The sequence below is a fragment of the Argentina silus genome (genome assembly GCF_951799395.1).
Source record: "Argentina silus genome assembly, chromosome: 5".
Lineage (NCBI taxonomy): Eukaryota > Metazoa > Chordata > Actinopteri > Argentiniformes > Argentinidae > Argentina > Argentina silus.
Window position 1 is genome coordinate 8,656,065 of NC_139659.1, and position 17,824 is coordinate 8,673,888.

Here is a 17,824-nt window from a genome sequence, read left to right on the forward strand (position 1 = left end):
GCATGCAATAATTGCCTGAAGTCTGTGACCCATTGACCCCACCAGACACTGGGTAGCCTATCTGCCAGGCCTGTACTGCAGCCATCTTGAGTTGTTTGTTGTGTCTTTTTGCCTCAAATCTTATCTTCAGGAAATGAAATAGATGTTCAATTAGATTTAAATCTGAAGATGTTCATCCACTGTAGAGGTCTCTCTTGGCCTACTAGGCTGTTTGCGATTACTGAGCTCACAAGTGCTTTCTTTCTTTTTAACTGTTGGTTTTGGCTATGTTTCTGATTGATTTTCTGAAAAGATTTTCAGCCTCATAATGGCTTCCTTGACTTTCATTGACACCTCTTTGGTCCTCTTGTTGACAGACACCAATAGCAGACTCCAAAGGCAAATGCAAAGCCTAGAATCAAGGCTAGACATTGACAGGTCTCTAATGCCTGCACAAATGATGACAGAACACCTGACTAAGAAAAAACTCTTAAAATTGTCCCAATACTTTTGTTACCATGAAATACTTTTTATGGATACAAACTGTTGACGTTTCTAAATGGTGAAACCAACATGTACATTAATAACCTCAAATAAAAGTTGATAATCTATACTTTAACCTCATAGTGATTGTTTGATTTCAAATCCATACTTTTGGAGTATAGAGCCAAAAGGTCAGTTATAGTCGCTGATGCCATATGACTGATAGTGTGTGGAAAGAGACATAGGCCTATTATTTTTTATTCAAGCCAGAATAGGGAAAGAGCAAATACTTAAGAATATTTGAGGTGTGCTTGCTTACAGTTTGCAGTATGTATGACTTTAATTGATTCCATTGTAGCCTCCCATCATTGACCTGTATCTTACCCAGGTCTTCGTTAAAGCAAAGTCGAATGTTTACTTTTAGTCAAGCGATTCGATCGTTGTGACGAAATAATACACTACTGCACGTCACAGCGAGAAGAATTCGAGAATATCGGTGCAAAACAAATGAATCGGTATGACTCGTCGTTCAGATGTTATTGTACCCGCCACGGATGGCGCTGTTTCTCCTCTACATTTTTGGAGAAGAAGCGACAGGCAACTGAATTGAATATCTGAAGGAGGTGGAGTCTGAGGTGGGGAGGGAGAAGAAAGAGGAGAGAGGAGGAAAAAGGAGAAAAAAGCAGACACAACAGAAACGGGGGGAGGACGGCGGTTTAATTGCGTCAATTTAAATTAAATTACAACGAAGGAAAGTGTTGCAACGAGGAGAGAGGACCAAACCAAGATGATAACGCCCTACTTCCTAGAGAATTTCTGGGTAGGTTTTGCTTTTGTTTATTTTCTTTAGCCGGATAGTAGGCTATGCCAATTGTTTAGCTCAAGTCCCCTCCCAGTCCCGTAAGTGAATGTGTCAACCGGGCATTAGGAATTATTATATTATTATTCTCCCTATTAATGCTACCTCTCGTCGGCGAAACATAGATATCTGGCTGAACACGGTGTATTAGCCCGTTGCCGCCGCTACTTTTCTCGGCAAACATTATTTTGCTACCCCGGGGATTGGGCCTCTGTAAATTCTATCTAACATGAGTGCCCAACAGAATCCACCTCTTCTCCCGTCAATTGGCTGTCACGGAATGTCTTGGAATGTTTATGGTATTTTCCGTGAAAACCATTGGACCTTTGTCGATGTCATTCACAGCTCTGCTGGTCGTTTCTTCCGTAATAAAGTTTCATTGAGAGTCCAGATGTTTTAATAAGTTTGAGGCAGTCAACAGCTTTTTGGAACATTGACGTTCGCTTAGCAAGATCCACTACATAACAATGTTTTAGTTTGCGTCACAGTGGAATGTTTCCGTGAAGTTTATGGGTTACATTTCAAAGCGATCACCTTTTGTTTTGACGTGGCTACATTGTGACAGACATAAAGGAATATTTATTTCGCCTGCCACATTAGCTAGCATAACCATATTCTCAGTTACTCTTTTGCGCTCAGAGTTGTAATAAATGAACAGGCTATATAGTCTGATCAGATCATATTAGAAGAACTGAACAGAGATATTTTGACAAGCCAATATTCTATTAAAAAATTGTAAATCTAAATCCCGAATAAAGATGGGGCTATGTTGAACAACAGAATAATAGGTGTATATAAATGCTGTATGTGGACATGATGGGTCGTACAGCACGCTACTGTATTGAAACTAATAATACAACTACATGTTGAAAATCCATTTAGGCTATGCTTAGTTCCATAGGTCATAGATCTCATCACTGTGTAGGCTACTGTAGCAGCATAACATGACATCAGCATTTTCTCTCATTACACAGACAGTGCTGTAAAACAGGCAACAACAGATAGACAATGCTATGTAATCACTGGTAGTTGGATTCCACAGATGCTATCTTAACATAATAAGGAAGTGAGATGTAGTTGAGCCAATGCACTGCTCTGTCTTTCATAACTGGCAGACGGACAACTGATGAGACAGGGCCAGAAGCAGTTGGATATGATAACACTGTGGTCAGTGTGACCGTAGAAATAGGTTTCTAATGCATTTTAAAGGGAGTTTACAGTGGGGGATATACTAGGAAATAAGGTTTAGAGTGAAAACAAGGTATGTTTTTCTTTGGCTGCATCATACTCAAACTGAACCACTGTTTGATGAGAGACTTGAATGTCCAGTCTCTGGAGTGCGGTTCTGGTTAGGAAAATGTGTATCTTGGGGTAATTAGTAAGTAATTAGCCAGGGTAAGATTGAAATTGCAAGTGCCCTTTGTCCTACAGAGTACTTTTTTATGAGCACATCTGTTGTTTGTTCATGGGATGAGAGTGGAATAATCAACATTACGCCATCTGAAGTAGACAAGTAGGAAGAGAGGAGAGTAGGAGAAAGAGAATATGAGATGTGTCTTTGGATCTGAGAGAGACCCTTGCCATCACCTATCTCTCAATCTACCCTTTGTGCTCTGAGACTGGCCACAAGAGGACAGTGACCACTAAGATCAGCTGTGTGCTTGACATGCAGGACACACACACACACACACACACACACACATACACACACACAATGCATGCTCTCCTCATACACACCTACACACTGCACAAATGCAGTGTCTCGTTTTCCCCACAGGAACACACACACACACACACACACACACACACACACACACACACACACACACAATGCATGCTCTCCTCATACACACCTACACACTGCATAAATGCAGTGTCTCGTTTTCCCCACAGGAACACACACACACACACACACACATACACACACACAATGCATGCTCTCCTCATACACACCTACACACTGCACAAATGCAGTGTCTCGTTTTCCCCACAGGAACACACACATACACACACACACACACACACACACACATACACACACACAATGCATGCTCTCCTCATACACACCTACACACTGCATAAATGCAGTGTCTCTTTTTCCCCACAGGAACACACACACATACACACACACACACACACACACACACACATGCATACTTCTCTCTAGCCCCTTCTTCTGATATAGTCTTTCCCATGCCCTGAATTTCAAATATAGACAGCGTCTTCTCTCAGCCGAACAACCAGGTGTCTTAGGAATGAAGAGCAGGGCATAGACACAGACAGTGTAGTGTCTGTCTCTGTGTTGCATCATTTGCTGTTTCACTGCAATGCTAGCTTCCTCTTTTTATTGTCTTTTGAATCGTCTATTGTTACCTGCTGTAGTGAGACAGTCCATATTGTACTGAGACAGTCAGTCATGGATCAGCGGGTTGGGTTGAGAGTACACTAGCTAGTAACACCGTTGTTGTGGGAGGGCTTCTGTCTGGTTGAGCGTCTGTCCCCCCCTAGCATTTGATGGGAAAATAAGGTGGCAGCGCGATGCGTAAACAATGTTAATACAGCCAACAGCCCCGGGATGGCTTTCACCGTGTGTGTGTGTGTGTGTGTGTGTGTGTGTGTGTGTGTGTGTGTGTGTGTCATAATTTCACACACACAAGGAGCTGTCCAGAAAATGAATGTTCACACTTTGGTTTTACACTGATTAGCTTGAAGTGTGAAGTATTCCAACATGGCAAGATGAGACAGCTTGTGAGAAAGAATACTGTAGCTTTTGCCCTTTTACTGTCCAAATAATGGCTGCCTTTGTTTGGCTTGGCTTGTATTTGTTTTCTTCTACTGAGCGTCAAATATGACGTTTTAAAAAAATGTTATGGCAGATTCAGGATAGTGATTAACTCTCTCTCCTCTCTGTAAAGAGGCAGAGCACAGCATGTTTTTGTTTTGAGTTTTGGCCATGAGATTCTGTTGTGAGGTCAACAGAGATAGCCATGTGAGAGCTGGTGGAATCTCCTAACTCTCTCCAGGCATCTGGGGTTATGATGATGAGGTCAACAATGAATTCAGTTAAACAGATAACAAGTTTGTCTGTGACTAGCCTGCCAAGTGTTTATGTTAAGAGCCATTTTCTCAGGGTTTGTGATACTTTACCGCTTAACCATATACTTACTCTTTAAGAACAAGTTGGACAGTCGTCATAATTATTGCTCTGATTACTATTTCTTAGGATGCAGTTGTAAAACATGAGAAGGCTGCATGTTACGACATTTAGGGAGACTGTCTCCATATCTAATATATAGAACAAGCATTAACACCATAACAGAGTCTGTGTACTTTACCATGAAAATGTCCTGTGTCAGTTGCAGTTGGTGTGATGTGTTGTGACAGTTCAGCGTGCTGCTCACAGACATTCCCTAGTCACATGACCCTCAGTAGACATCCTAATGATGTCACAAGGGCTGAGTAGAGTGTGAGTTGACTGTTGCTGAGTAGAGCTTTACTGAGAGCTCCCACATTTACAGTAGGGCACAATGTACAGGATCTGTCTGTCTGTCTGGAGAGAGGGTGACTTGTTAAGCTGTCACAGATACTAAAAGCCTTAGTGAATGTGTGCAGGGACACCTTTTTCCACTGTTTTTACCCAGCTGTCGTTTAGAGTCAGCGCACCTGGTGGACCAACTGCTCTGAGATCACTGGAGGCAGTTTCCATATTAGTGAAGAATAGAAGCTGACATCTAGGATCAGCCACTCCCCTCTGACGAGCCATGTTGTTAAGCTATGATTTGAGCTGTACAGTATTTGCTTTCATGTGCATAAACCAAATCTGCAAACCCACTACTTGCAAATTCAATCAGGAGATCCGGACAAGAATACATCATCTAATTTGGTTGCTAATTTGCTCCTACAGTAAGTCTGTTTGCTAATTAACTCTTCCACTCCTCGTTTAAATCTTTTTATTTTTGCTTGTTTATGACTTGCTGAGTCCATATTATTCATCATCATCATCAGGTACATTTCGTGCTCCTCTCAAATTGGAAAATTGCTCATTTCCCATAAGTCTGATTTAGCATAATTTGTCTTACCGAACGCAAACAGAACACTTGACACACTAATGTTAGTGTTGCTCACGGCGCGACTAAGGCCGGAAAGACAAGGCACAGGCCTCCTTTGGTCTAAACTACTGCATGATCCCCTAAATGACTGAAATTAGTGTGAATTCGAGTTCTGGCCTGTCTCTCCCTCCCCCAGTCTTTGTCAAACTACTAAACAAGCAGGTCTGCTCACATTCACTGGCCCCAGTGGTCTACTACGTCAGAGAAAGGACACAATAGACAGTATAGACCAGGCAGGCTCCAATCCCGTACATGACGTACCGGTAATCAGCAATGCTGCTATAAACAAATAACATCCACATGAAATGGAAAGTTATATTGCTGTGGTCGTTGATATAGAATGGTTGCCTCTCGACTGCCAGCCAAATGTCACATGATAAAACACAGTATGTATGATCCTTCTCTTCAAAATGTGATTTAGGATTTGGACATCAGCCATGTGTGGGCATAGGTTATTTGATAGGTTTGCGGGTTGGCTTTTTATACACAGGTCATAAGATGAGCAGCATTGAGTTTCCATTGGAAGTGTTGCAAAAGAAGTAGCGCATCACCTCTTAAGCTGACGGGGTTGGTGTTATGGCGGTAGCTCCACCCTGCAGCTCTGTTGTATACACTGTAGGTCTTTGTCAGCATAAATGGCTACATAAACTTTCCCTTGAGGGACTGAAGTGGTGAACTGAGAAAGTCGAAAGAGACATGCAAAGAGAACTGTGAGTGTGAGACGGACTGACTACCAACCGTTCGGAGTGAGATCACTGTCTCTGCAGCTGCCTGTCCAACTGGGACTCTCTTCCCTCTCTTCCCTGAGTGAAACCAGTATTTAGCAGAAACGCTTACAAACACTTCTTACCCTAAACCATCTAGTTTTGGCCACTTCTGTGAACAGCATTGCAGTGAGCAAGGAAGAGTGGATTTAGCAAACCAAACATTGCAATGGATGCAATTGCCACTGCCAACCTTGAATACTGATTATATATGAGATAATGGGCACATTTATTGAACTCATGTTGTGCTCTCTCTCTCTTTCTCTCTCTCACTCTCACACACTCAGTTCTCGGTGGTGGTGGTGGTGTGTGTGTGTGTGTGGGGGGGGGCTCTCTGAATTGCACATTGTGAGCACTGCATTGACACAAGCATCAATTGATATGCGTGTGCCAACCCCTCAACATGTTATCTTTCACTGGGGTTGAGGGGAGTCTTAGCAGCCACTCACTCCAAGAGTCCAAGAATAATAACTGTTTTTGAATTTCACAATGTGTGGTTGGAATATTAATCTCCCTGCACCAGTGCCTTAGTCAATGAGTCTCCAAGTGGGCCATTGCATGTAGCGTGTGGCACACTTGTTTCACTTCTCCATAATGCCACCACACTTTGGCGTGGTTGCACAGACCCAGATTAAGCCTGGCCTACTCCCTCCCTCATGTTGCTACATATTTGTCAGATTCAAAGACCTGAAAGCTTGGCCCTTGTACAGATAAGGCTCTGTTTGCATGGAACTCTGGGCATTGTATTCCAGTGGAAAAGCAAAGAACGCCCTGACCTGTTTCCTGTGTTTGTTTTTATTTGTATTTAGTATTATTTTATATCGCTGCACTCCACATGAGCTCATGAACAGCACAGAATAGTAGGTCTTCCTGTTGCCGCTCAACTCTGTTTGGATTTGTGCTCTCTCTCCCCCCCTCCCTCTCTCCTTCCTCAGTGCCCCTCCACAGGGTTAGTGGTCTCTCTCTGTCTCACATTCTCCCTGCTTGCTCATGCTCAAAGCAGGGATGACGGGTTGCGTTGGTCAGAATCCGAAGCTGTAATATCTGGCTTTAGTATACTCACTCAAACGGGAAGTCCAGCTCAGAGCCCCATTGCTAGCTGTAGGAAATGTTTCTGTTTCTGCTTCTGTGGGCTCTGCATATATATCCTCATTTGCACTCGCACTAGTTGGTTTTGCAATTCACTTCCTTAGCCCCTGACCTCTGACTCTGCGGATGGAAGAACACACGGTGTGGAATCCATTTGTTAAAGCAGCACAGCGGTTCTTATGATGTGTGCACCAAACCGCTGACTGTAGCCCTACTTAGGATAGGAACCAGGAAACGGCAGTATCACTGTCACGGTCGGGTCATGGGGTGAGGAGGTGAACCGCAGCTGGTGCACAGCCACAGACAGACAGACTGACAGGCCGACAGACAGACAGGCAGGCAGGGGAATTTCACATCTACTCTCTGGCAGTGTTGATAATTGAGTGTGTCATTGTCAGCTGTAACAGGATTCCGGCTAGGATTAATTCCTTTCTTGCTTCTGTTACCCAAAGCTAGCTTTTAAAAGGTTGCTCATGACTTGGGCTATGTGTGGCAGTGTCAGTAGTGGTGCCACAGTACGATAATAACTATTGATTATTATTGATTGTGCCTGATGTTATAGCGTACCATAGTATAGTAGTAGTATTGATTGTATTATTGAATGATGTATTAGCGTCCTGTGGTCTTTATATGGGCGTGCGCTCTCTAGCCTCAGAGAAGTGATATGTAGACAGAGGTGTCCATGTGGCAGCCATGTTGAATACTGTCTGGTGCAATGGTTCACTCTGGGATTGTCCTTTCTGTCAGCCACTGAGTGTAGGCCTTATGATCCTGTCTGTTACGTCCTGGGGAGTTCAAAGGTGAGTGAGGGGTACCAAAGGTGGTTAGTTTGCTTCGCTGTAATCGCATGATAAGTAGGCTAACCTGGACCTGAAGATCTACATTATTACTCCCATATCTTGGCTAATGCCTAGTGCTTCCCTTAAAATTGCCCATAAGAACTGATCTTAGGTCAGTCAGTGTTGTGTTTGACTTCCTCATCATAACCAAACACATTATATTCTAACCAGGTTCAAGTGTGGTCATGAAATGGGGATGTTTGTACTTCTGAAGTTGACACAGTGAGGTTTGTCTGTGTGCGTGACCATGTGTGTTTTGCTTTGAGGACAATGTAGGCTGATATCCTGCATGTCTCTCCTGGTGTTTTTTGCAGCCCACTTACAGTTGCTCAAGTGTCAGCCTTGCTGCCTCTCCTGTGAATGGGGTGAATTATTTAGCTATTTATTTAGTCTGAAATGCGTTGTTTAGCAGAGGACCTCAGCATGATCTGAATGGTGAGATAACTGGTGAGACTGACTAGCTTGACTATCAAGGGCTGGTTTGAAGCCGTTTTGTATTCATTCCCATTTTTCTCCTAAACCATGCCAACATCAGACGTTTACACTTGTCCATTCGTATGAATTATTCAGTGGTCGTGTATGCATTTTTAAAAAACGGTGCTGCAACCAGACACCCTCTGTCTCCAGGGTAGTGACATGGTTACTGCTACACAAACAGACGGTCGTCTATCGCCTATCATCTTTGTTAGGACCATCAAAGTTAGAACCTCGACCCATTCAACACAGTGTACAGACCTCAGAACCCGAGCGCCATGGCCAGGATCACTATGGTGGACCAGCAGCTGCTGAGGATGCAGCTGGCTGCCATGGAGACCATGAGAATGCTTATGGTAGAGAAGGTATAGCCACTAACCAGTGCGGTAATACGGAAGCAAACCTGAAGGATGTATTATGTTTCTTAGTGGACTTGCCTAGTTCCCTGTCTGATTCTGACCTCTCTTCTTCTCTTCTCTTTCCCCCAAAACCAGGGCGAAAAAAACAATGGGTTTGACGTCCTTTACCACAACATGAAGCACGGCCAAATCTCCTCCAAGGAGCTGACTGAGTTTATCAGAGAAAGGTAAGACACTGGCTTTCATTCGCTACGTAACAACCCCTTCACCTGTGAGGCTTGAACCCTCCTGCTCTCACCACTGAGGTGAATCAGTGTTTTCCTCTAACCCTTACCCTAAATTATTGAACACACTTGTAGTTAAACTTTAAGTTGACTGTCTGGTTCACTGTTCAGCTTTGCTCAGTGTTGCTGGTGTCTTTATTGCAAGTCTTCTGGTTCACTGGTTATGCAAATTTGATGTTTCAGGGGACTTGCGTTTTTGGTTTTCAGGGGCTTACCCAAAGATTTGCATTATATTTCTGTCTCAGACATTTGCACTGATCTCTCATTGACGTCTGTGCATTTAGCCTGACATCTTTCCACGCCAATTTTTTTTCTTCCACAGAAAGAATAGTTCTGTTGGTTATGTGGAATGATATGGATTGTTTCAAAGGTCCTCTAGTACCTCTTTCATTGGTAACAAAATAGCTACAGTACATACCCAAATCAATCATTCACTTCAACTAAGATACTAAATCGTTTGGTAGCCTGTGGTTATGAGTTAGGTAGCACTGTATGTAGACTATGGGTTGACCCAGCTTTTAACTATAGCTTTCCCCTTTTGAGTTAAGCTGTTATTTCAAAACACACCTGCATCTGGCTTTGGATTGCATACCTGCAGCCTCTGAAGCATAATAATCCCTTAATGCCTTCCTTTCAAATTCCTCTCACTCCATAAAAATGTGGTTTCATTGTGTCTCAAATCTATTTATATAACCTTGCACGCAAAAGGTCTCCTGTTGGAATTCAACAGGAATTCAACTGTCTACCTCCAGCCCATGCAAAAATGTACTCATCATCATTCAAACAGACACCACATTTGACCACAGACAGGAACATGAACTTTTTATTGGACACTTTATACTAGACATCTAATTCCCCATAGTTTGTTGTTTCCATAGATATGTAAACTTTTGTTGGTGGAAGTAGACAATTTATTGAGTATAATATTCTCCAGAATTGTTTGAAACGGAAACCGTCTTGCCTTGAAAGAATCAGGGTTGATCAGTTTCCTCAGTCTATTTGAATGTAGGAGTCTTCAATTTGAAAGAATGCACGGTTGCACCCTCTGGTGGGCAGAAACACACCTTGCACTTAACTTGTGGAAAGTGGTTATCTCTATGGCCCATATAGCATAGGCCTTTTAAACACAGGCAATATTCTTTCTGCAGGGAATAATAAACTACTATCTATATAAAGTCAAAGGTAAAACAAATGAGAGTCTTTTGGTCTGTAACATGGAGTATGTGTGTCTGTCTGAGTTTGGAGTGGAAGGGTGCAGTGGTCTGTGTAACTCTGGGGAGGAAAGCAGTCTTGGCCCACAGTGTATTTATACACCTGGAGTGTGTTTTCTGTTGAGACATGGTGATTTCTGTGTGTGTGTGTGTGTAGAGGGCCTTGAGTCGTGGTTTAAGGAATGGAGTCTGTTGTTATTCATGTGGTCGGGAGAGAGAGAGTGTGCATGAATGAGTGCTGACGTCAGTAATAATGACACCATGGTAACCTGTCAAGAATAAAGTAGACGCAATGCGCATTCAAGTTATTTCACTGCATGTGCAAATGTGTAAATGAGTATTTGCACAATTGTTTAAAGTGTGTGTGTGTGTGTGTGTGTGTGTGTGTGTGTGTGTGTGTGTGTGTGTGTGTGTGTGTGTACGCCTGCCTCCTGGTTCCTCCATGTCTTACCCTGCTGTCTGGAGGCTGAGTAAATGAGTACGCATAATTCAGGCCTCCACTAAAACAATGTTTTAAGTTTTTACCTCTGTCTGTTACTTCACTTCCATGCAGATGAACGAACGGGATGACAAGAAAATGAGGGGAGGGGGGAGGAAGGCTAGGAAGAAGGGAGGGGTGGGCTCCAACACAGAAACCTTCTCCTCTATGCATAAACATGGAATCAGATCACCCAGAGGAACAAACAGTTGGAGGGGCCACTCTCCCCAAGGCTTTTACTAAAGCTGAACTCTGTGCCTCCAGTCAAACATTACAGTTATAAGTATAAATGTTTGTCGTCTAGACTTGTTAACTTGAGTTGGCCTAGGCTACTTATACTATACTTATAAGTATAGTACTTGCTGAAGGTAACACAACTGACTGATTCAATATTTGACAAAATTATTTGTACATATAGATTAACTTATTCAGTAAGTATATTGACAGAAGATTGCGTGTGCGTGTGCGTGTGCGTGTGTGTGTGTGTGTGTGTGTGTGTGTGTGTGTGTGTGTTTTCTGCTGCAGGGCTACCATTGAGGAGGTATATGCCAGGTCTATGACCAAACTTGCCAAGTCAGCTGGCAACTTCTCTCAGCTCGGGTAAGTGGAACCCACGAAGATGGGGCTAAATGAGGCTATGCTCATTAATACACATGAATAGGTTATAGCAGAGTTATGTTGTTAAGGCCTTGTGTGTCTGTGTCTGTGTCTGTCTGTACAGGACGTTTGCCCCGGTGTGGGACGTGTTTAAGACGTCGACAGAGAAGCTGGCCGTCTGTCATCTGGAGCTGGTCAGGAAACTGCAGGAGCTCATCAAAGATGTCCAGAAGTATGTGGACGACCAAGCCAAGGCACACAAAAAGGTATGGGCCGCAGATCCGTACGCAACACCTCATCTGAGACACACGTTCCTGCGGGGGGGAAAAAGGCATGCATGTGTGTGAATTCTCTTTCAGGGCTCATTCACCGCTCTAGAATGGCCACACTGTGTCACTGTTGAGCTACTCAAGTACCACTGTCTGCTTCCCTGCTCATGCATGGTGGAGTCATCTATACTTCACCTCACGTGATCTTTATTGATCCAGAGGAAACGTAAACCCACTCTCTGTCCTGTCGGCTTCATTGATTGAATGATCTCACTCTGATTTAGTTGCAGATGTTCTTCAGTCATGATTTGATATTATGTCACTGGCTGCTTTAGCGGAGAGGTAGTTCATTGCCTTTGTCCCGCGAGTGACGGAGCAGGAGTAGTCTCTGTTTGTTCCTGTCGTGTGAGGGCTGTGCTGTGAACTAGCGTTTTACACGTCTCTCTGTCTCACACATACACACACACACACTCACACACACACTCTCTGCTACTCCCCTTTGCAATGCAGAGTCACACAACATCACCTCATATCTCATTCATGAGGCAGTGACTCACATTCAAATGAAACAGTGGCTTTAAATGAGTGAAGCTGTTTGTGCTTTCAGCTTGACTGAAGTGCTATCACACATTTGCTTTCTCTCTCCTTCTCTCAATCTTTGTCTTTCTCTCAATCTCTGTCTTTCTCTTTCCACTGTTCCTTCTTCCTCCTGTGTCTCTCTATCTCTCCTTTTAACCTCCCTCTCTCTCTTATTCTAACACAAGTACAAGGCTGTGTGATTCAGTTTGGATGTGGGAGTTTTCTCAGGCTTCCTCTGTACACCGCAGCTAAGTGATGGTGTTGGCTGTCTCTCAGGTTTTTACTGATATGATACTCTGTGGTCCGTCATCCCATGTCACCGGTGTCAGCTGTGGTGGAGATTCGTCCAGAGTCAGGAATGTTATGTTTTCGTTGGTGTCCTTTCTCGCTGACTTGTGTGTTTTTTTTATCCTTGGTAACTTGGATCAAATTGACTGTTTATATCATGTGAGAGAACATCACTCTGCAATAGATATGACTGTGCATGTATTTATGAAGTATGAAATAAGTCAGGCAGACACACACACACACACACACACACACACACACACACAGTCTCAGGAGTATCATGTGTTTTCCCCTTGGACAGACGAAGGAGGAGGTTGCGTCCACTCTGGAGGCTGTGCAGAGCATCCAGACCATCTCTCAGGCCCTGCAGAAGTCCAAGGAGAACTACAACGCCAAAACGGTGGATCAGGAACGCCTCCGCAAGGAAGGAGCCACCCAGAGGGACGTGGACAAGGTGGGACATCATACATACAGACACAGTGTATACACAAGCACAGCACCATGGCTCCAGCACACTGCTTTCATTGAGATGTAGAATGGTATACTTACACGGAGAAGAACTATTTAGCCCTAACTAGCCCTATTTAGCCCTAACACCCCCCCCCCCTCCCCCCAATGTCATTCTTGTGGTTCTCAGCAGTGATTGTGAGCTTAGTCTTGCTGTTCTGGTGGAATCTGTTGGTGGAATCAGACACGGGTGTCTGCAGAGTGTGCAGAAATTATCATTTATTTTCCATCTGTCCCTCTCTGTCTGTCTGTCTATCTGTCTGTGTAGGCGGGGGTGAAGGCCAAGAAAGCAACAGAGTCCTACAAGTCCTATGTGGAGAAGTATGCCACAGCCAAGTCTGAGTTTGAACAGAAGATGGCTGAAACTGCACAGGTGTGTATGCGTGTTCCATGCGTTTGTCACGTACCCTGTGAGAGTATGTATGTGGGTTGTGAGTTTGTGCTGTGTTATGTTTTGTGGTGTGTGTGTGTGTGTCCGTGTGTGCATGCGTGCGTCAGTGCGTTATGTATTCGGTGCTCTGTGTGTGTGTGTTCTGCGTTCCGTGCCCTGTATCATCTCCAGCTTGTGTTTTTTCCTCCCTAACGGAATCATTGTGGAAAATCCTGATTGGAACCATCTGAAGGACTGATTAGATAAACTCCAAATTAAAATCAGATCAACAGAATTTGGCCTCCATATCCTCCTGCACCGCAGAAACCCAGAGAGCAGAAATGGTTTAACTTAGCCCAGCGTTTTTGTTTTCCCCCAGAGAAAACAGCATGGCAGCTCTGCTTCTTAAGATCACAGTCTATGGCTCATCTCAAATTCAGCACATGTGCACATGACTTATAAACACGGTGCACATGTTCTGTGACATCACGTGTGTGTGTGTGTGTGTGTGTGTGTGTGTGTGTGTGTCTCGATCTGTGGTTGTGTCTCTTGTTTGTCTACGAGTGTGTCTGTCCATTGACGTGAATACTGAGGTGTGTGTGTGTGTGTGTGTGTGTGTGTGTGTCTGCGTCCGTGCCTGTGTCCATATGTGTTGTGACGTAAGAGACAGCGAGTGTTTGTGTGTGTGTGCGTGTGCGTGTGCGTATGTGTTTATGTGGTCGGGCACGCTCATCTTCCTCCCTCCATCCACACTGTGATTTTCCAGTTTATGATTATTTATAGTCATCCTCCTCGGTTTACCCCAAAAGCCCAGAGCCAGTCCCAGATGGGAGTAAACACCAGCATTTAGAGCTGTTTTCCCTCCAGTGCGCCGCACCACACCACCCGCTCCAAACCCGGAGATGAGCCTCTCTCCATGTATCTCATAGACAGCCCACCCTTGGATAATTGGCACCTTGTGCTTGGGGGATCTGTGTTGGTGTGCCTTCGTTTCCAGACCACCCAAATAGAGAGGACACACAGGAAGTGGCCAGGGGAGAAAGAGGAAGTGCCTCTGTGTGGGGCATGTTTGAATGTGTTTGAGAGACTATTTTTGCCTTGCATATGTCATGTCTTATACATGATCACACATGCTCTTCATACATGCTCAGTGTTTGGAATTCGTATGTTCCTACGCCCATGGAGAACTGAGAGACTGATGAGGCTTTTCTCTCTCTCTCTCTCTCTTGGGATCCAGCTAACTGTTTGCCCTCGCAATGGATGATTTAGTGCATAATGACTGAGGAACCTTTGTCTCTCTGTTGCAGAAATTTCAGGACATTGAGGAGAGCCACATTGTCCACATGAAGGAGATCATCAAGTCCTACTCGCAGTCTGCGGACGAGACACACGTCCAAATAGGAGAGGTGAGTCAAAACACACACGCACACACACACACGCACACACACACACACCCATACACACACCCATACACACATTCCTGCGGGAGGGACGCCCTGACGCTGTGCTCATTGGGTTCACTGTGTGTCAGATCAATTAGTGTTGTCTTTGATCTCTCTAATCGTTTAACTGAGAACCAGGAAACGTTCCATTCAGCCGTTTATACCAACCAATTAAAAACTGATCAAAACTCCCTCCCATTCTAAAACACCTTTAGCATGCAACAGACTCATGCCAACTACAGCCACTGTCTGTGAATGTTAGAGCAACATGAAAATAATAGTGTAGCTAATATCAAACTTCACCGTACCTTTCTATATACACTCTCAGATTGGGTATGAATCATGATATCTTTTTGTAAACTAATGTATCCTTCTGTCTATTCTTGAGAGAGCTTTTCACTTATTACTTTTCGGAACAGCCATTGTATTGTCCTTCACTGTGCAGTAAAGTGTGCTATTGCTGCTGTAATGCCAGCTATAGCCACAGGGGGAGCTACAGCCCCAGTGTATCTGTGCATGTCTGAGCAGGAGCAGGGCTGGCGGGGGGGGGACGACGACGACGACACTGTGGGGAGGCCGAGGAGAGGTTTACACTGAGGGGAGTATAAAAGGACACGCCACAGGTCCATGGACAGCTCTGTTGTTATATTATGCCCAAGTATCAACGTAGCTTAACCATATAGTCATCAGAAATGCCCAAATCATGACACAACTTAAAACTGTTCTCCATCAGTCATTATGCGCACATTTTACTGTGCCGCGGCTGTCTGCCCAGGATTAAATGCCTTTCATAGTGGAATATCAAAGGATTTATACTTCCCTCTAAAATCAAGAGCTTATCTTGTCTAAGCTCATAGGCACCGAAGTTTGTGGTGATCGGTTGCATACATGTTATAGAGCCTATCCACAATTATAGATATTGTCATATCATTTGTAAAAGTGAGTCGTCATCGTCCCCCCACTCCCGCGAAAGTCCAAAGCCCCCCTGCTGTGTTGTTCTGGCGCCGGCCCTGAACAGGAGAAAGCACTGCCTCTGTCTGTCGCTGGGCTTCATTAAAACACTGCCTCAAGGTGGGCGAGTGCTCTTCCAAACAGCTGGAAAGTTACGTGCAGCCCAAGTAATTGTGATTCCGTGATGAATACCCTTTTAAACCAGGCTGTGAGAGATCGAGCACCATTTACCAAGTCCTGAAGGGGGGAGGAAGGGAGAGGTGGGATCCGAGTGAGGGAGACTGTGGCCACTGTGATCGTGCAAGATACTGCTTCATCTGTGAGACCACAGACACTCACACACACCCAGACATGCACACTCTCACGCATGCACACACACACACACACAAAAAGAGACATGAGCGCGCACACACTTAGATTACCAGCTCTGTCGACAAACAAATACACACTCTTAAATCATACTATCCACACTGGCACTTATCCCTACTGTCCACACACACAAACAAACTCATGCACACAAACATGCAGACACACACACACACTCACACAATACATTAACCAAGCACACTGTGTACGTAAAACACGCACACACAGCCACAGTTTGCACGTCGGCTGGCTTTAAGTAGACTTCCATGTTAACCTGGGGCCAGTGTGCTGCTGTGTTCAGCAGTGGCGTGGCAGTCTCCATGTCTGAGCCATTATCATCTCTCTGGGCATGAATGAAAACCACTACACACCACGGCAGGGGAGGGAGGGGGAGAGGAGGTGGGGGTGGGGGGGGGAGAGGAGGTAGAGGAGGGAGGAGAGAGGAGGTAGAGGAAGGGGAGAGGAGGTGGGTGGGGGGGAGAGGAAGTAGAGGAGGGGGAGAGGAGGTGGGTGGGGGGGAGAGGAGGTAGAGGAGGGGGGAGAGGAAGTAGGGGGGTAGAGAGGAGTTAGAGGAGGGGGAGAGGAGGTGGGTGGGGGGTAGAGGAAGTAGGGGGGTAGAGAGGAGTTAGAGGAGGGGGAGAGGAGGTGGGTGGGGGGTAGAGGAAGTAGGGGGGTAGAGAGGAGTTAGAGGAGGGGGGGAGGAGGTAGGGGGGGTGAAAGGAGAGGGGGAGAGATGAAGGGAGAGGACGTCGCAACAAATGACTGGGGAGAGGGGGAGTAGAAGAGTAAAGGTAAAGCAAAGGTGTGGAGAAGGGGAGAGGTAGGGGGGAAGAAAAGAGGTTAGATATGTCCACTGGGTCATTTGAATTGAATGTGAAATTTGTTTTTGTGGAGTCACTTAAACCGAAGGTAATATTAAGGAAATTAGGTGTTTCCCTAATGTCTACTGTGTGTATGTTTGATTGTTATGTTGATATGTTTTATAATAATATGCCTGAATATCAGTGCAGCATGCAGAGGAGTGAGTGAGTGTGTGTTTGGTGTGCGTGCTATGTTTGTATTTGTAAGAGCGTATTTGTGTGTGAGAGAGGGGTGCCCTTGAAGGCGGATGTGTTTTTTTTGTGCACGTGTGAAAAATCACTGATGGTTTAGAGAGTGTGTGTGTGTGTGTGTGTGTATATGTCTAAGACACGCAGGTGATGACATCACTGTGCGCATCCTCATGGCAGCAGCACCTGACAGATCGCGTGTGCTGGAGTGAGCATTCTACCACAAGGGAGCAGGGGGTTAATGCACTCCGCCTCGCCAGAGAGGCCCAGGGGGGCAGGGAGAGGTGTGTGTGTGTGTGTGTGTGTGTGTGTGTGTGTGTGTGTGTGTGTGTGTGTGTGTGTGTGTGTGTGTGTGTGTGTGTGTGTGTGTGTGTGTGTGTGTGTATGTGTATGTGTATGTGTATGAGATAGCGGAGGTACTCTCTTGTGCTTCAAGCATCACGCACATCTGAATCGTACTGGAGATGGCACAAAGTCA

General features: G+C 44.9%; 1 protein-coding gene across 3 annotated transcripts in view; it reads left to right on the forward strand.

Moving 5' to 3' along the window:
- Positions 1–1,083: 1,083 nt before the first annotated feature.
- Positions 1,084–17,824, forward strand: part of LOC310804469 (F-BAR domain only protein 2-like) — a 42,568-nt gene continuing 25,827 nt past the window's right edge. For 2 of the 3 annotated variants that reach the window (XM_083669718.1, XM_083669720.1), the window contains exons 1-7: positions 1,085–1,282; positions 9,091–9,182; positions 11,454–11,528; positions 11,650–11,791; positions 12,963–13,115; positions 13,437–13,541; positions 14,846–14,944. In XM_083669718.1, coding sequence (XP_083525844.1) covers positions 1,250–1,282; positions 9,091–9,182; positions 11,454–11,528; positions 11,650–11,791; positions 12,963–13,115; positions 13,437–13,541; positions 14,846–14,944 — 699 coding nt within the window. In that variant the 5' untranslated portion in view covers positions 1,085–1,249. Of the gene's footprint in view, positions 1,283–9,090; positions 9,183–11,453; positions 11,529–11,649; positions 11,792–12,962; positions 13,116–13,436; positions 13,542–14,845; positions 14,945–17,824 lie in introns of all 3 variants that reach the window. The other variant, XM_083669719.1, reaches the window with a different exon arrangement.